Consider the following 19,176-nt stretch of genomic DNA (forward strand, 5'->3'; position numbering starts at 1 on the left):
TTCAATTTAGGGTGTTGTCACACCTGGTCCCTTTCTACCATTTATGTGAAGTCAGACCTGTGACTCAGCATTTTCTGTGCATAAATGAACGCTCCAAAGTGTACCCAGACCCCTTGGAAGTGAGCCGCACTGAGACCTTTAGTAACGTGGTCTCAGTATGGTCTGCTTATGAGTCCTGACAAATTACACAGCAGCTACACTTGTGACTTGGTCCTATCACATAAATAGAGCGCTAGTCTAGAGGAACGGATGTGATCAAAAAAAGGACTGACACACCATAAAAGTCTAACCGGACCAGAAACAACAGCCGGTTCTTTTTGTATTACACTCATATTATGAACAAAAACAGTCCTTTTGCTGTCAGTTCACTTTTTGTCCACTTAAAGAGGAGTGAGTTTAGTTCACTTAAAGGGGAGTAGGTGTGAAAATACCCTTATAGAGTTGCCATGTTTACATGTTGTTTTTAATCCTGAATTAACAATTATGCTATGGAATAAAAATTATTCTCTGTCGAGTTTGCATGAGGCACATTCTTTTAATTCCGAATAAATGTCTGGGGATCAGAAAGTATTTGGATTGGACAGAGGATGCACATGCTGGGTCAGAGCCACCTGCGATGGATCTGTCTCATTGCCTCTTGAGTCATAGGTCTGAGTTCGCTTACATGGCTGTAAGGCAGTGGTTCTCAACTGGAACAGTCTGGGGACCCACCATTTTCCACTCTCATTCGGTCGCGACCCAATTTTTTTAGCGTTCATGTCAATTCAATGCAATTCTCAAAATGTAACCAAGACTCGAATGACTGGTTGCACGCTATATATCTCGCATAAACATTCAGATTGTATCTATGACGACAGATGACACGGAGTTCACTAGCCTATCAACATAAAAGTTGTAAATTGTTGCAGGAAAAGTTTTTTTTACACCAAGGCTCCGCGACCCACCCATGACCCCTCCGCGACCCACTTTTCCACCAGTTGAGAAACACTGCTGTAAGGGACCAAGTGTGAAAATGCCCTTGAATCCCCTCGTCACCTGTTGAGTTAACAATGTGAAATGTACTGTGAGCAGGATGGAGTGATAATGTGTAGAGTCTGAGTGTGTAGTTGTGTATTTGAAGAGTTCAGATGCAAAACCCCCTAACTCCATTTCTGAAGATCGGCACATCTATATTTTCAGAGAACCCCATTGTTGGTTTGGATTACAATCATGTACTTGATAATACATATAAATAGTTATATTACATAAATAAAATAAAAAATATGCAATTTTGATAGCTTTGTATTAAATAAAAATGAATTAAGATTATTTTCTGAAATGGCACTTAGGGGGTTTTGCATCTGAACTCTTCATTTGTTCTCTGGAAGCATATGTGTAATCATAGTTCAGAAACAAGAGCACCCACCATGTGTGTGCGTGTGTGTGTTTGTGTGTGTATGTGTGTGTGAGAGAGAGAGAGAGAGCGAGAAAGAAAGAGAGAGAGAGCGAGAGAGAGAGAGCGAGTGAAGGACAGAGAGAGAGAGAGAGAGAGCGAGTGAAGGAAAGAGAGAGAGAGAGCGAGAGAGAGAGAGCGAGTGAAGGAAAGAGAGAGAGACAGCGAGAGAGAGAGAGATTGCGTGTTTATGTGCTTCATGATCATGCCTTAACGAGCATGAAGGCTACTCGTAGATATCTTCATAGTTCTGGGGGCGCAGGATGACGCTCTGGTAGTTCTTGATGCAGGAGAAGGCGGTGGGGGGGATGAGGCGGCGGTCGATCAGGTTGTTCTCCAGGTGCACAGACAGCAGGGGGGAGTCCTCAACGGCACGCATGTCACAGATGGAGTTCACAGCGACGTCACTGCAGGGAAACACACATGGACAAGCAAACATATTTAACCATTACAGTTTGGAGCTACCCCTATTTCCTTCTGCCTTTATTGGATGTGTTGGGCGTATGTGACTGAGAGTGACAGAGAGAGAGAGAGAGAGTGACAGAGAGAGAGAGAGAGAGAGAGAGAGAGAGAGAGAGAGAGAGAGAGAGAGAGAACAGTATGTTTGTATTTTAGGGTGCATGAGTGGGTATGTGTTTGCAAATGTATAGCATGTGTGGTTGTTTGTGTGTATGTGACTGTGGTTGTATGTAGGCCTACAGTATGCATGCATGGGTGCCTGTTTGTGTGTGCACGCACATGTGTGTTTGTGTGTGTGTGTGTGCGCGGACATGTGTGTGTGTGTGCACGCACATGTGTGTTTGTGTGTGTGTGTGCGCGGACATGTGTGTGTGTGTGTGTGTGTGTGTGTGTGTGTGTGTGTGTGTGTGTGCGTGCGCACCTGTGTGTGTGTGCACGCATGTGTGCGTGTGTGCGTTCTGAGTTTGCTGACCTGATGAAGTTGTTGTTGAGGCGTAGCTGCTGCAGGGCCTTGAGCTGCAGGATGCCCCTGGGCACGGAGCCCAGCCGGTTGTGGTCGAGCAGCAGCTCGGTGAGCGAGCCGTACAGGCCCAGGAAGGACACCTCGTCCACGCCGTCCTCGCGCAGCCGGTTGTAGGACAGGTGCAGCGAGTCCAGGCCCGGCCGCATGTGGCCGAAGACGTAGCCCGGTATGCGCTCGATGTGGTTGTGGTGCAGCGTGAGCTGGCGCAGCGCCGACGGCAGGAAGGACGGCACGTGCACCAGCTTATTATGGGATAGGTCCAGGGTGTCCAGTTTCCTGAAAGTTTGGCCACAAAACGCAGCACCAGGACTGTAATTATACTTTTTTGGTGGAAAAGCTTTCCATCAACAACATCCAACATCCTCAAAAATGCCCCAGTACTGGTAAATTATTAAAGGTGACATTATGTGATTGTATTCCAGCATTAAAGTTGAATTTCAGAACGTTTTGAACTATCTAATTTTTATACGAGTAAAGCTTGACATTTTGCTCACTGGCCACTGTTCTTTTAGCAAGTCACCAGCCATTCAAGCTTTCTACTAGACAGTTTTGTTGTCATTTTTTCTTTAGAATAGTACTGTACGTCTAAGCTTGGAAGACAGCCAATAAATCCAAGCCGTTTGACTGGAGTCACTATCAAGCTCTGATAATGAGAGGTATTTTTTTGAAAGCAATATAGAAGAGGGAATGGTTCTTAATACTGACTTGTCTATTAGTTCACTTGTATTTCATACCGATAATAACTAGACTGAAAAACTGTGCTAAATAATTATTCTAAGACTAACTCAAGTTATCAGTACACAAGTGATCTAGTTTACATACCTTCCAATTTCTTTTACTGTTTCATTATATGCATTTTTTTTTTTGCGAAGGCATTTTAGTGAACCACTAAATACATCCTCCAGGGGGCGCCTCATGATTACTTTTTATCTTTTTTTTCATAAGTGTTTAAATGACATCAGGTAAAGTTGATAAGATATATGATGAAAATAAAGCACAAATTCCGGTCAGGGCACCGGATTACAATACATTGATCTAATGACCTATGCTGAGAATGCATAGCTGCCACCATGTTGTTTAAAGTAGATGTAGAAGTCCTGTTACAGATTACAACATTAGTGGTATGATGATACATGGTTTCAACATGCTACTAGTGCTGTAATCACATCTGTAAGAGTACTTTATACAACTCTGGTTGCTACACTTGCAGCATACTCACGAAAGGTGAATCCATGCTCGTGGAGAGATTCGATCCTCCCGAATTTTGTTGTGGCTGAGGTTCAGAATTCGGAGGTTGATAGTCTTGTTGAGAACTCCAGACTGCACCACCTCTATCCGGTTATCTGACAAGTGTAGCTCCTGTATACGAACAAAGGCTAAATCTATCAATCTGTCAATTTCCTCTTACACCATTTCAAAACTGAACTGTAACTAATGGTCAATTTATAGCTGTGTAATACTAGAAAATAGAGGTGGGAATTCATGAACAGTTTTAATCAAATTACAGGCTTAATTCATAATTCATATCAATTAATCACATACCAATATTTTCCTCAGAAATGACAATTTGGAGGACAGACAGTAAAGGAATCAGAGTAATCACCAAGACTGCTTCCACCAAAACAGCATTACCATTTTCTCTGCTCATGCGACTTGCTATGGCTCTTGATGGTATTAGCTTGAGGTATTTCAGTGGCATTAATCTCCTTTTTTGCACCATGTACAATGCATATTACTGTATTTTGATTGGAAACGGCGGTTCATTTATTAATATCATTAATCAGTTAATTTACTTGTAATTCATTAATCATTATCAAACAACCCCTATTGGAATCACAAACAAACAGCATAGCTGACTGGCCTGTAGTGAAGTGGGCAGTCCGGATGGGATGCCTCTGAACCTGTTGTCATCCAGCCTCAGGTAGATGAGCTTCCTCAGGGGTCGGAAGGTCAGCGGGGAGACGTTCCCGTCATGGAAGTGATTGTCCTCCAGCTCCAGGGTGAGCAGCTTGAACAGCCCTACGGACAAACACAAAGCCACAGATATGTTGGCAATCATCTCTCCTCTCAAAAGGAATACAGAGCAGGCCTGGATTAAGGCCTGGGGCCCCTAGGCTACAGGTTGCTGTCGGGGCCCCCAGAGGGCAAATATAGTGACATATTTCCATAGACAGTGTCATAATTACGTGCTAGGAATTAGGGATGTCTACCAAATGTAAACATGTCTACCAACTGTACTCAACACCACAGATGATTTTTTTTCAATACTGCATCTTGTCACAATTCTGCAATTTTTCAATTTTGGCCAATCAGGGACCCCCTGGCAGGTGGAGGGCAATAGGCTGTAGCGATATCTAGCCTGTGCATTAATCCGGCCCTGAAGCAGAGAATGTGAAAATTACAGGAAATCAAACATCAATATCGTCTATACACATTTTTGCTTGATAACATATGAACAGGAAGATGCACCACTAAATGCCTTGTGCACAAACAAAAACGACCAATACTGCTTTAAACAATGAAACAACATCACTCTGCTAGATCTAATGTCTGGTCCTGTCTTACCTATTTAACAGCGAACAAAACCAATTAAATACCCATCCCTACATAAAGTAAAATTGATATCCTTAATGTCCATGATAATTCTAGATTGTTTTACTTAATGGAAATGCAGAAGATTACACATTACAAATTTCTGGGTCGTACGTGTTCATAACTGAATAATATGTGTAATGTTCAATGACTCAATAAGTAAAGTGTGTGTGTGTGTGTGTGTGTGTGTGTGTGTGTGTGTGTGTGTGTGTGTGTGTGTGTGTGTGTGTGTATGTGTGTATGTGTGTGTGTGTGTGTGTGTGTGTGCGTGTGTGTGCGAGCGTGTGTGTGTGTGCTACCCCTTCCTACCCTTGAAGGTGTTGGGAGTGAGAGCACTTAGGCTGTTGTCATTAATCTTGAGCTCCACGAGAGAGGAGGGCAGTGCAGGCACCTTTGTAAGGTTATTCCCATCCAGATTCAGCCTCCTCAACCTTGTCAGATTCTGCAACAAGCAAACACACACATCTCAATACACAACTACAGTCCACTCTCATGAGAGAGAGAGAGAACCCAAACAAATATTGACCACCCAGGCAGCTACAGTTTGCACAAGCAGTAGTACAGCTGTAGTTACATATCGAAAACATACACGCCACGGACAAAAGTTTGCTCTCTAGAGTGCAGCGGTGTTTAAGAGCGTTGGTCAACAGAGTTGAACATGGCTACAGAATGGAAAGGTCCTAGCTGCCAGTGCTGTCATGTTAGATGGAGACGGAGTAGATGGAGTGGCTACTGGCGCCAGATAGACATGCTATGACCAATAGAAGCATGACTCTGCCTGTGGTTTGTCTGTTTACTGACGATATTCTCATATTTAATTCGACAACTGTGTGAGAATAGCCTGGCTGCTGCGATGTCTCTGCTTCCAACATTCATTCTGTCAGGAACAGCAGATTTTCACACGCTTGCATGTACACAGCACACACAGACACTGACTGCACCCTTCCTCTCACCTGCACACACACACACACACACACACACACACACACACACACACACACACACACACACACACACACACACACACACACACACACACACACACACACACACACACACACACACACACACACACACACACACACACACACACACACACTTTCTCTGTTTCTCTTCCCCCTGTTTCTCTCTCACACTCCATCCAAGATATCACATAAGTGAAAAATGTTGCCATATTTGTTTTCTGACTGAGAGTCATTGCTCTGATGGGCCAAGGACTATGAGGCTGTAGCCAGTGCTGACACTGCATGTTCTCCGCTCTTCAACCACCTCCCTCTAACATTACAGCTTAGGTCTGAACCAGTGCTCTCTGCTTTAAGACAACCTTTACACAATCAACGTCCACTACTGGCAGTCAAACGGCAGAAAATACTGTCTGTGTGTACTGTACATAAGAATATATAAATATATCAGACTAAAAATGTTGCGACACAATATTAGTAAGACAGTGATTGTGTAGTTTGTACACAGGATACAGGACTACAGGATATCCCAACTTACACTTTGAAAGATTATTAAGTAGGTGCTAATTAAAATGTGTGCAATGTTACATTACATTTAATCAAATTACTGTTTTGTCAGCACCTGTTTTGAAACTGATGTCTCAAGTATTCACTGTTAGACCTGCAAATGTCACTTCAAGTGAATGTAGCCACTGTGTCTGGAGCAGACTGATGTCACATGGGATAAAGTGATGTCTCTACATTCTATTACACTTTGAAAATTACATGAATTTTGATCTTCATCTTCTCCACAATTGAAAGTGTGTATATATTTTTTCGAGACACTTAGTAGTATAGAGCTATGCAGTATTTGTGGCCGGTATGTTACTTTATACCATACAGTCAGACAGTCTGTAAAATATGCTATTGAATAGGTTATGACTGCCATAAATACGTTATGAATGTTAGAATATGAATTTAGAAATTGTTTAAGTTGCAGTCTCATGATTGAATAAAACAGGCGTTACTCACCTGGAAAAAAAGAGGACTGAAAGAGGAGTCATCCAGCTTGTTCTTACTCAAGTCCAACCACTCCAGGTTAGGGAGTCCAGCCAGTGCCCTTGGGGGAATCTTGCTGATTTTGTTATCTGAAAAATAAAAGGTTGAAAAAAATGACCAACATGTCTACTGAACATGTAATTTACCTGGTACTCATATGACAGTATACATAGACTCAAATCGCCTTTTAAATACTTTGTTGTTCCACTACAAGGGTGTGTTCTTCAGTTCCCTCAATGTCCTAAGTAATACAAACCTCATTCAATTTGACATAAGAGTAATAGAAATATGGATGTGGATATGTGCTTGTAAAACTTAAGTGTGAGCAGTTATTTTTAAAAGCAGGGGACTGTCACCTTATGGACATTATAAAGATGCCACTACGATGACTTGCATCCTTCTTTCAAGCTCTCCCCAAATGATATAGAACACTAGATGTTGGACGTCTCGGTAGGCCTACAAGATACCTGCGTTTTAAACACTATCAGCAAAGATGTTATTTTACCCCCACCCAAAGTATGATTTGTGTATGGCCTTGTGGCCAACTGCGTTACCCCTGAAGAAAGATGATAGCGAATGGATTGAGACAGTGATTCCAATAAATAGACGGATAATCAATGAGACGTTTGGAGTCATATAATGTCAATCACCCTGCTCATGATACTGCAGAAATGCATGCACACAACACATCTCTAACCAGACTGCACACTGTAATTTTTTTTACAGTGCAATGATTTGAATGTGGTGTATGCCTTTTCCTGCCTGTCTGGATCCTCCCACTTTCCCCCTCCGCCTCACCTGCCAGGTAGAGGGCTCTGACCCCCAGGTCTGTGATGACGGGCAGGTGGCTCATGCCCGTGCTGCCACAGGCGATGAGGGTGTCTGACAGCAGGCATCCAGAGGGCAGCGACTCCATGTAGTTGTTCCTCTGGGCATGAGGGACCGAGGGACGGCTGTTGAACGTCACCACTGGTCTGCCGGCGGGCGTGGCCACGGGGCGGCGGGTAGGCGGGGCAGCTGGTCTCCGTGATGAGAATGGCACCACAGGTACCCTGGCGTTGGGGGGCAGCGCCGCTGCCGCCGGTGGGTCCAGCGGGAGGGCGGCAGGCCGCATCCTTGAGCTGTCATCATCGTCGTCGTCATCGTCATCTGCGTAGTCGTAGTAATCATCATCGTCATCATCATCATCATCATGATCATGAAAGGGCTGTCTCTGCGCATGCTGCGTATTTGTGTTGGCAGGCGGACTCAGGGCTAGCTTTGCACCTGTGTTACCCTCTGTGCCCCGCACCGGGGGCCTCCTGACTCTGTCCGCCGCTTCTGGTGTAACGGGCACCGGCACCACCACGGCCTTCCTCTTCGGGGGCGGTTTCTTCATCACCACGTCAGAGTGCGACACAGGCAAAAGAAAGATGATAAAGATGGGGAGACAAAGAAAATGTGTGTTCAGACCAAGATCAGAGGAGACAGGTTTAGGTGCTGTTTCCACGTAGCTGGATATTTCTGAAAACGCTTTGATTTTGGCCTTCCGTTTACACGTAAACAGAGTTTTAAAATCCACATTTCAAAAATCCAGCTTTAAAAATATCCCATTTAGGGGGCTACAACACACCTGCTACAATGGAGTTTTAATTTTTATCTACATGTTGCGTTTACACCTAAACAGGATAAAAAAAATCCACATTTAAAAATATCCAGATACTTGGAAACAGCACCTTAATCTGAGATTGACATAGACCACTGGAGGTAGAAAACACCTGATGGTTATGAGGAAATTCATTATGAGCAACAAGTGTACAACATCATGCTTAACGTGATGAAAAACGACATTAAAAATGACTGTCTCTTCGACCTGTCAGGAACTGTTTGCTTAACAAGCACAGCAGTAATCTATTGCAGCTTTACTGCTAGCAAGGCAGTGCAGGCAAACGCTGTCTGGCTGTGTCAGGCATCTGATATGTACTCCACTGCTGAATATAGCTGGAATAGAGAACCATAAATTACTATTTCACACAGCAGTGTCACAGCATAGCTGTTTTACTTGGGATTCTGCCCTTGTGTTGCTAAGGTAACGGTCCTGTTACTAAGGAGTCTACTATTCAAGTGTTAGGGAGCATGTCAAGGAGCATATTTCATGTTACACATACAGTACTCAGTGGTCTGTCTGTCCATTGGCACTTGAGTCTCTACCTCAGTCAAAATTCTTCCCACAAAGACATCTGGGACTGTCATCTGCTATTTTAACATCAGTCTTTTTGCCCCAAACGAACAATAGACACAAGTGGTTTGCATTGGCACTACTGATTCGCTTCGATTACGATTCGGAAGGTAACGATTAAATTGTAATCCATTCAGTTCTGTTCTATGATGCACTGCAATGCATTACATTTCTACTGAAAGCACTTTTCAACAGTCATGAGCCAATACAAGCAGTCAAATACGGAACAACACTTTATTAGCTGTTGTGTGTATCAGTCCTGCAGTTTTCAATGTTTGGAAGTGCTTTAATGTAATTGAAAGTTAATTTGCTCCGGATATGCCCATGGAAGTAATTTAAAATTTAAGACATATGCCGCATTGATTATGGCATTTCCTGAATCGATTATTGAATTGTGCTGCCCCGCATTGCGATGCATTGCCGAATTGATTATTTTTGACACTACTAATAGACACACTTACACAACACAGCAAAGCCCCCGTCACATATGCAGTGTGTCGCAACACGATAGGCCCATGTGTCCTTTCATGCATGCATTTGAATAGGAGCTGTGCTGTGCTGGCTCCGTCTACCTAATTCAATGTGCAGGGCCGCTACTAGACAAAAGCAGAGTACAGTACGCAGAGTGCTTAGGGAACCAACCTGTGCTTGGGGCACCAACCACTTTGCCCCAATATTGCGGCCTCTTAAATTGAAATTGACTAAAACACGTCATGGAAAAAAAATATCGAACTACATTACAAAACATATATTTATTAGTTTGTAGATTATTATTATTATTACTTAATTATGAGGGGGGCCTCCTGACCAGTTATGTTTAGGGCCTCCAAAACCTGTGCAGCGGCCCTGTCAATGTGACTGTGTGGTCTTTGTTACAGGCGTCTAGATGATTTGCTTTTTGTACTGTACCTCCACAACTTTGACAGGGGCCACTGCTGTCTCCTTTCTTTTGGGTGGGGCTTCAGGCACTGCTTTTCTGTTGTCCTTCTTGCTCTTGGCGGCCGGCCGCTGAGGGGCCTTCTCTTTCTCCTTCTCCTTCTCCTTCTCCTTCTCCTTCTCCTTCTCCTTCTTCTTTGGCGGGGCCTCCACATTGTTCTCTGAACGTGGGCCCGACTTCTTTTCTCCCTGCGGCCCTGGTCGTTGACCATCTTTTGCTGGACAGACGCAAAATGTTAGCAAGTACCTTATTCACCCCATGTCTGTATATATAGAAATGTAACATTAAAAAAAAGAATCTCTGCCACATTGACCTACAAGAATAAAAAACATGGCAATTGTGCATTTGTAAAAACTATTTAAAAGGGGCAATTTCAGCCACATTGACAGCAAGTGTACAGTATAATCATAATGAAAAGGAACACATTGTTGCTGTTAAGGTGCATTTTATTCTTCCCTCTTCACCGCTACAGCAGTCAAAACCAAATTATTTTCACTCAGGTCTGGCCAACACCTGCTCCAACTTGAGGTGTGGTCTGAGAGGTGTTTAGATTCCCTTTTTCCAGACGTGAGGGGAAAACAGGCCAGTGTTGATGGTGTGTTGGCCTACCTGCTTTGGGGCAAGGCACGGCGCGGCAGCTCACGGCACCACTGCGGCACTGGCACACGTTACACGGCTCTGGTGACCACACCGCACCCTCAAACAGAGAGATTCCATTCACCAGGCACTGGCTACCACGCTCTTGTACAGGAGTGCAGAAACACAAGCAAGTTATGATCACACACACAATCACACACGCACACACACAGTACCACAGGTAATCACCACATGCATACAATGCACAGGCAATCATCACATGTGCACATGCACACATACACATACAAACACACACACCTTGCAAACACAAACACCACAAATGAAATACCTCAGAATAAACAAGCCATTTACAGTAATCATACCTTGTGTGGTGCAGAAAAACAACAACAACAAAAACAGTGGCTTCCGCTCTGTAAGATGCTACGGAAAGGCAATTAGTGTGGTACTGACCAGGTAGGAAAGGTCCATCATACTCTGGTTCATCGAGTCGTGCATCCTTGCCTTGTTTTGGCTGTGCTCCTTTCCTCCGGTGTGGCTTGGCCTCTGTCACCGAGACAGCTGCACAAACACACAGCCATGCCGCGAGTAGTCGGTACATCTCTCCCTGTCTTGCTCTCTAGCCCGAGACTTCCCTGCCGCTCTGTCCGAAAAAGCCCTGGTGACTACTACCAACTCTGAGGTCCAGAGACATGCAAGACCCTTTATACCCACTCCCCCAAGAATTCATTTTCCCCTCCAAAAAAAGTGTGCATGTGTGTGTGTGAGAGCAAATGAGAGAGGGAGAGAGTAAGGAGGGCAAAAAGAAGCTGCATAGGTGAGGGCTGAGTGAAGGAGTGAAGGAGCGGGTGGACAGGAAGTGGGACGAGGCGGGGGAGGGGGGGGGGGAAGTGGAAGGAGGGAGGAAGGGGAGGTGGGGGGGGGGAAAGAAAAAAAAAACATTTCCAACAAAGAGCCTCTTTCACTGGCCTTAAAAGATCCCCAACAGCCTGGTCTCTAGCCCACTCATCTCACACCCCTCAGGCCCACACGTTCAAACAAACAAAACCAGTGGAGGTTTGTCAGGCCGAAAAACCTTATCTGTGGTACAGTGCTGACATCACATCACCACTGCTTAACACCTCCAGACACCTCCACTAGCCATGCCACAGCACTCCTCGGACGTCCCTGGGGGACAAGACGCCCAAAGCAAACCCACAGCGAGAGAGGCTGAGTGGGCATGCACAGGCTAGCCGCAAGCCTGGTTTTGCACGCTATACCTCGAGCACAGGTTCGATTGGCGTGTTGGGAAAACATTGCAGAAGGTAAGCCCCCGTATTGCACCGAGCAGGAATCAATGGCGCCTTTGTCTAGCACTTGGCCGAGGAGACACAGAGAGAGCACACTCCTGAGAGAAATTCTTGGAGTTCTCTCTCCTCTGCGACCTGGCTTGACCATGCAGCCAGCCTCGTTTCACTGCCATGCTCTGGGCACTACATTACAGTGCACACCCACTACAGCCATACTGTAACACTACCAAACCAGCTGGTTCAGCATAATAACATGACACTTACTGTACTACTTACACCTATAATGTGTTTTTTTAGAGTTAGGCCTATTTCAAAATAGAGAAAGATACTTTGCCCAACTATTGAGTCATCGGTGTAGCAATTACGTGTTTATCTGCCATTGCCATCTCTTCCTGTTTTTTTTTTTTTCACAGGTGAAACATCCGGCCCAAACACAAATTCTTGAGCAAATACCACGCCATCCTGACCAGAGACCTCAGTGACACCTGTTAACAAATAGCCAGACAGGAGAAAACCCATGTGAGGCATAATGTAGATAACTTTGTGAAATGACTGCTGAGGCAATCACCGACAGACTGACAGACAGACAGACAGACAGACAGACAGACAGACAGACAGACAGACAGACAGACAGAAAGAAAGAAAGAAAGAAAGAAAGAAAGAAAGAAAGAAAGAAAGAAAGAAAGAAAAAACGAAAGAAAAAACGAAAGAAAAAACGAAAGAAAAGCAAACATCATTCAGGTGAAGGTATGACATGTTGACCTCGGCTGGTCAACTGGGTGAGCTGTTTCCATAAATAGCCCTTCAGCCAAACAGCCATCAAGTACACGATTAGATGCACCAATGGCTCTAATTAGCATCCTGTCGGAACACACTAGTGGTCATTTTGGACTGTCAAGTGTTTGCCTGTGGGCTTGTCTGTGTTTATGTCTTGTGAGCACTCCCACATGCTAAGGCTAAATTCAGCCACAGCCAGTTAACTCCCATGCAGCAAAACTGATACACCCTTCTGTACACAATTGGTGAATTCATAACTCACAACAGAGTAATAATAATAATGAAGGTATTTGTATTCACTGGGTTTAGGACATAAGCTCAGGTCTGATCATCCTGCAGCTGGCCGCCTCTGGAGATGGTGTGTAGTGTTAAGGGCCAAAACATCCTATGAGGAACACAGATTATACCCGCATACCCGTAAATTCAATTCCCCTCCGTACCTGTAAATCCAACTCCCCTTCAAGGCCACCATCCACCATTCCACCAAGCGTATGCTCGCACAAGAACAATAACACCTCATTCTGTGTTTCTGGAATACATCAAACACATTCAAAAAAATAAATTTAACACTGCGATAGCGTTCTATCAGTGATTTTAATTTTGTGTTGTGCATGCATGATTGGAGACCAAATTCAAAGATAATTTACATTCTCTCTGCATTATTTGACCTTATGTTGTTTAATAGCCTACCTATCTACCTTACAACCACAAAACACACTTTCTTGAAAACGCAATTTTTGAAAACGCATCATATTCGGCCTCTAATTTAGGCCTTCATGTACACCGAGTTTTAAAAATCCCCTTTACCGGATTTAAAAATATCCCTTTCAGGGGGCTGAAAAACACCTGTCACACAGGAGTTTTAATTTGTATCCATATCATATTTATTCATAAACGGATAAAAATATCGGCATTTTAAAATCATACGTGTAACCAGCACATTATAGGCTATGTGATGCTGCACAGAGGGCCCACTCACCAAAATGCCACTAAATCTGGCATATCTCCTGATGCATTGATACACACACACAAGCAGCTGTAGCCTAATACATAAATTGAGCAAAATGTTTAATCACAAATGTATGCCACTGATTCTTGAGAAAGTGGCTAAAACAGGTTGTTATCTCGAAAGAAAAAAACGAAGTGAATTACAAAATAATATGGTATATCCTCGTAGACAAAAGTCTTGGCTTTTCAGAAATGCACAAGGCCAATCTCCCCATTTTGATTTTTTTTCAGAAATCAAGTTTTTCTCCGATCATACATTGTTTTTTGTCAACACCGTCAGACACAATTTAAAAGCAATAAAAAGTGTATTGATTTGGTTGCATATGTATCTGGAGTTTTTAAGTGATTGTGTGTGTTTTTTGGTTCACACATACGCCTTTAAATGTTGAAAATTCACTTTCATTCTATTTTAATACGGCTTCATGTGTTCAAATTTAAAAATATGTGCTGTCAGACAATGCTTACTTAATGCCTAAATAGATCAAACATTTTTTTGTAATTTCACAAATATTTGTGTAGGCTTAAATTTGCAATTACTTTGGTAATTCAATAACTCCAAAGGAAAATTTTGTAAGGACATTCATTTAAAATGTCCAAAACTCCTTCTTACGGTGGTGACTTAAGAACTGACGGTGGTGACAGTAATCTGAAGGTGGTGAAAGTGACCTAATTATTACCTACATTTAGCAAAATAAATAGCCCTCTCAAGTCAATGACATCTAGCATAAACACTTTATTTTTGTGTGTGCACAGTATGTTTGTGCATGAGTTTTTTCTTCATTTGTTAGATACTCTAGGAAGTAGGCCTAGATTATTGAAAATGTGGCATAAACAGGTTTTAAGTTGTTCAAATCCAAAATATAGAGGTGTATTATCATAGATGAAGGTCTTGGCTGTGCAGTGAATGTATTGGCCAAGCTCCCCATGTTTTACATTTTTCATAAAATGGGCTCTTTCTTGGTTTTGTCACCAGCGTCAGACAGAATTAGAGGTAAAAAAATATGTTTACTGTATTTAAGTGAATTACTTTTACAATTCAACATAATTGTAGATACTTATTGGAAGCATATTCTTTAAACTTGTCAAAAACATGTAAAACACATGCTTTTTTGTGAACTACACCAGATGTCACCACCGTCAGGTTTTGTGACAAAAAGCCCTCCAAATGCACTTCAGTGGAGGCTGGAGTATAAGTTTGGGTCACAATTATTACTAACATGTCTGGTAATGTTTCATTAACCAGCACAATTTAGTAAAATATGGAACAAGATGATGAGCGGAACAAAGTCTGACGGTGGTGACATCTGACGGTGTGAGACAAAAAAACACTCTTTTACATATTGTGCATTTTTTGCTCACATTAGCCACTTCGTTTTTGCTCTGTTTCTTAGGGGCTTCATGCCGCTTCTGAAAATGTATATAATTAACATTAATGTAACATAATACTATTAAACCCCCCGACGGTGTTGACAGTTTATGGTTGGGACAGTACCAGTGTCCAAACAAATTAACAAATTGAGGCAAAATTAGTAAACTTACAGGAGCTTCAGTGATGGTGAAGTATTCAGTAGAGCTAAAGGTTTGAAACGGGGTCCTAAGTAATGACAATGACCTTGTGCATACCTGATTTTATTGTCTTTTTAAAAAAATCTGACGGTGGTGACTAATATGCTGGACACACTTTGAGCAATCAGAAAATAGTAGTAAATATTGCTTTACACTCACTATGTGCATATCTGCAGAACCACTTCAATATGGACTTTCACATCAGGGTGATATTATTCAATAATATCAGTGATTTTTACATTTTAAGTCAATTGAAATGATGATGTCTGTCCTTGGGACAGCTGTTTTTACAGGGTGTGGGCAGGTTTATAGCCATGAAAAGTAATAAAATTACACGTAAATATTTCAAACGACTGTACATTTGTGTAACAGACCCCTGGGTCTTTACCTGGATTCATTTTGTTCATGAAAATGTAGTTTATTTTCAACAGAATTGGCAGTTTATTGCAGAGACATGTTTTAGCCGCTTTCTCAAGAATCAGTGATGCTATATGATTCCTTCACACAACAAAGTGTGTGCACCATCAAACACTGTGTTAACAAAATGCTGTGAAAATTCTTGGCTCTTAGACTCCTAATTCCAATAAAGGGTGATTCTGTGACTGTGATAAAATAAGCTACTTCTTTTGGTAACACTTTACTTGACGCGGCGTCATATGTATGACATGACGGTGTCATAACAATGCCATAATACAGTCATGGACCTGCCATAAACATTATGTCAATGTTATGACCATCATCATTAGGCCTAATTCACATCAATTCTTGTAGACAGCCCAAACAATGTCAACTTTTCATGATCAGAAAATGTTTATGGCATTGACATAATGTTGACTCATCTATAACTGAGTCGACACCGTCTCCCCCCCCAAACACAGGGTTAGAACTCTACTCTATAACTTTGGAGTTCAGAGACTGGGTATTACTCAAAACCTAGTGCAGTGCACTTCCAAGTGTATCAGCCTAATTAGTCACGCCCAGTGATTGGATATTCTTTATTAGTCACACCCAGTGATTGGATATTCCAGAGTTCACCAAAGAGTATCCAATCACTGGGCGTGACTAATTAGCTGATACACTTGGAAGTGCACTGTGTTCTCAGATGGTTCAGTCCTGCCACCCTGTGGTAGGCTACTGTATTGCTTTTTATTCATGACATCACAGCAGCCAATCCTGTTCCAGGAAAAGGACAAAACATGGAGCATGAATGCTACTAAGCAGTTGTAGCAAGCATATTTTGCCATAGTTAAGCTTTATTTTATTTCGCAATTCAAGTTACCATACTGAGTGTGACCGCATGCCGTATGTTTACCTTAGAGGAGTTCGCTATATCTCAAAAATGGCTGCGTCATTGCCAAGTTGGTCGGAGAAAATGCTCCAACTGCTTCACCGAATGAACAACTTTTACGCAAGAGGTTGGGGATTCTAAGATTTTGTCACCGATAGAAAGTAGTTTTTTCATGATATGTGTTCGTGTTCATGTTATTTGAACTCTCATGCGCGTGTGCTTATTCACTAGCAGTAGCAGTAGCCCATTCATTCATTCATTCATTCATCCGTTTTACGCAGGTTCGTCGCAGGACAGATGTTGGAGGTTCGAAGTGGAAGGGCAACAAGTCGGATTGATACAACCGAAAATAGCTTCACTCCTGAACACTTTCCCTGATGTATTTACCTCACATGGTGGCGCCATATCACTGAATCCATCGTTTGACTCCCACGCGAAGAGGTCAGAGGCCATGGACCAGGTTTTGCAAGTGCTGAGGAAAGATGAGTCGCTGACGTGCCTGAAAGGCTGGAGGAATGAGGTGAGGTATAATGATGCGAGGCAAAGGATCAGGTGACAACACAACACAACACGTCATTCATACCCATGTGTTCTCTTTTAAGGAGTATTCTGTCATGCCAAGATTCTGTGACTCACCACTGATGAGCATGGAGAGATCAGCCACAAGTAGGCCCAAGTTCCATTCTTCAGTGAAAAGAGACTAATGAGATGCAGTCAAAACATTCATTTGAGTACAGTAGGACTACAGCCAACAATATTTCAGAAATCACAGCTTATGCTAACACTTGGTCTTTTCCTCTGACCAATGACCAGGTCTGTTTGGAGTGAAGCGCTATGGGGTTCACCTCAACGGGTACAGCCGGGATGACAGTGGTCGGCTCTTCATGTGGCTGGGCCGGCGGTCACCTACAAAGCAGACATACCCAGGCAGACTGGACAACCTGGTAAAGAAAATGGCTTTTCCATAATCTTGGTGTTGATTAATACATGCTTACATGAAGATGTCCAGAAGCTGACCTAGTTCTATTAGGCCGCTGGAGGGCTGGCTGCCAACTGTGGGGTCAAACAGACCATGGTCAAGGAGTGCGAAGAGGAGGCCTGTATCCCATCATGCATTGCAGAGAAAGCGTCCCCTGCTGGAACAGTGAGGTGAACTAACATGTCTACATGAAATGTCATCTTCAATGAAAATGACATTATGCTTTATTGCAACTTAACTATTGCTATCTGAACCCAAGAAGTGAAATACAATAAACTATTTCCGCATACTCAGTTACAGGGAGAGACCATATTAAAACTAATTAAACTTTAATATTAAGCCTCAAATGTGGCTTCATTATGTCAAACACCACTTAATCTTTTCCATGACCTTAAGAGAAAGTTTTTAGTATGGGGACATACGTAATATGCATACTCTTTTGAGAGACATCTCGCCCATGATTTGACATCCAGCAGCTCTGTCCCTGTTCTAGCTACACCTATGAAGATGACGAGGGGGTGTTCCCAGAGTGCCAATTTGTGTTTGACTTGCAACTACCTCTCGACTTCAAGCCCAAGATCGGCGACGGGGAAGTACAGGACTTTTACTTTTACCCAATTGAAAAGGTGAATTCCTACTAGAGATTCTTCAACCCAGCTCATAACAGTAGATGGGCTTTTAAGATGACTGTTTTGGGGCTATTGTGTGATTAAATACATGCTATTAACATAGGTAAAAGAGCTTCTGGTCTCTGAGGAATTCAAGCCCAACTGTGCCATGGTGGTGCTGGACTTCCTCATCAGGCACTCCATCATTCAGCCCGACTCAGGCATGTTATTGATATCAGCTGCATAACAACTATGACACAACATATACACACACACACACACATTAAACAAAAATAATGCAATCCTTCATGTGATAGAGGTGAAATACTCTCATCCATTTTATATGATAAAAAAGGTATTTGGGTATTTTATTGTGTGCGTCTGGTTGTGTTGCAGAGCCCTACTACCACGAGTTTATGGCTGGATTGCACAGGACCATATGAGACAGAAGGCAATCTGTCACCATCTGTACTTGGAGTAACAATTCCGATAGCCAGGCCTGGGAGATAGCAATTATATTGGAAACCATCAAGCTGCATATCAGACAGTTGGACTTTGACATCATTTGGTGTATGTCGTTGCCAATGCCAACATCTTTTTTGTGTCTAATTATTTAATTTACCTGCAGCAAAGCTGCGGGAAGACGGTGGACTTGAATACTGAAAATTGCTCAAATATAACATGATTGCTCAAATGTAACATGGATGGATTAAATGGATTTGCTTGTTTTTCAATCTCTGTGATCAATTATTCAACAGCACTTAGTATCAGCTTTATCGTGTTAAAAAAAAAGTTTTCTTGTTAATCTCACATGGCAATAGGTGGGTGGTGAAGGCGTACTAAACATCAGAAACTGTAGGAATTTCCCAAAAGACTAGTTTTTATAAACAACAACAACAACAACAA

At 42.7% G+C, this 19,176-nt stretch overlaps 2 protein-coding genes across 3 annotated transcripts; one reads left to right on the forward strand and one right to left on the reverse strand.

The window, feature by feature from the left end:
• Window positions 1–1,542: 1,542 nt before the first annotated feature.
• si:dkey-6n6.1 (uncharacterized protein LOC100170811 homolog) lies at window positions 1,543–11,562 on the reverse strand. 2 transcript variants are annotated; one of them, XM_063208274.1, is made up of 11 exons: window positions 11,209–11,562; window positions 10,771–10,902; window positions 10,134–10,378; window positions 8,273–8,378; window positions 7,805–8,155; window positions 6,980–7,095; window positions 5,316–5,448; window positions 4,276–4,433; window positions 3,634–3,773; window positions 2,364–2,690; window positions 1,543–1,839 (listed from the first exon to the last, which is right to left on the reverse strand). In XM_063208274.1, the coding sequence occupies exons 1-11, from the start codon at window positions 11,354–11,356 to the stop codon at window positions 1,659–1,661; spliced, it is 2,037 nt and encodes a 678-aa protein (XP_063064344.1). In that variant the 5' UTR covers window positions 11,357–11,562; the 3' UTR covers window positions 1,543–1,658. The 2 variants fall into 2 exon arrangements, with proteins under 2 accessions (XP_063064344.1, XP_063064342.1); XM_063208272.1 differs by having other exon boundaries at window positions 7,805–8,378.
• Window positions 11,563–16,591: 5,029 nt separating this feature from the next.
• tpk2 (thiamin pyrophosphokinase 2) lies at window positions 16,592–19,004 on the forward strand. Its single transcript, XM_063208275.1, has 8 exons — window positions 16,592–16,810; window positions 16,965–17,203; window positions 17,286–17,349; window positions 17,497–17,627; window positions 17,714–17,832; window positions 18,156–18,288; window positions 18,395–18,491; window positions 18,667–19,004. The coding sequence occupies exons 1-8, from the start codon at window positions 16,693–16,695 to the stop codon at window positions 18,711–18,713; spliced, it is 948 nt and encodes a 315-aa protein (XP_063064345.1). The 5' UTR covers window positions 16,592–16,692; the 3' UTR covers window positions 18,714–19,004.
• Window positions 19,005–19,176: the final 172 nt, after the last annotated feature.

The sequence above is a fragment of the Engraulis encrasicolus genome, chromosome 10 (assembly GCF_034702125.1).
Source record: "Engraulis encrasicolus isolate BLACKSEA-1 chromosome 10, IST_EnEncr_1.0, whole genome shotgun sequence".
Lineage (NCBI taxonomy): Eukaryota > Metazoa > Chordata > Actinopteri > Clupeiformes > Engraulidae > Engraulis > Engraulis encrasicolus.

Excerpts from the sequence above, each read along its gene's own strand:
- si:dkey-6n6.1 (XM_063208272.1), bottom strand. The coding sequence starts at position 11,356 with ATGTACCGACTACTCGCGGCATGGCTGTGTGTTTGTGCAGCTGTCTCG. Across the intron at positions 10,379-10,770 it reads CGTGCCTTGCCCCAAAGCAG|CAAAAGATGGTCAACGACCA; the intron begins GTAGGCCAACAC and ends GCGTCTGTCCAG. Across the intron at positions 7,096-7,804 it reads CAGAGCCCTCTACCTGGCAG|ATAACAAAATCAGCAAGATT; the intron begins GTGAGGCGGAGG and ends TTTATTTTTCAG.
- tpk2 (XM_063208275.1), top strand. The coding sequence starts at position 16,693 with ATGCCGTATGTTTACCTTAGAGGAGTTCGCTATATCTCAAAAATGGCT. Across the intron at positions 16,811-16,964 it reads GAACAACTTTTACGCAAGAG|GTTCGTCGCAGGACAGATGT; the intron begins GTTGGGGATTCT and ends CGTTTTACGCAG. Across the intron at positions 18,492-18,666 it reads CATCATTCAGCCCGACTCAG|AGCCCTACTACCACGAGTTT; the intron begins GCATGTTATTGA and ends GTTGTGTTGCAG.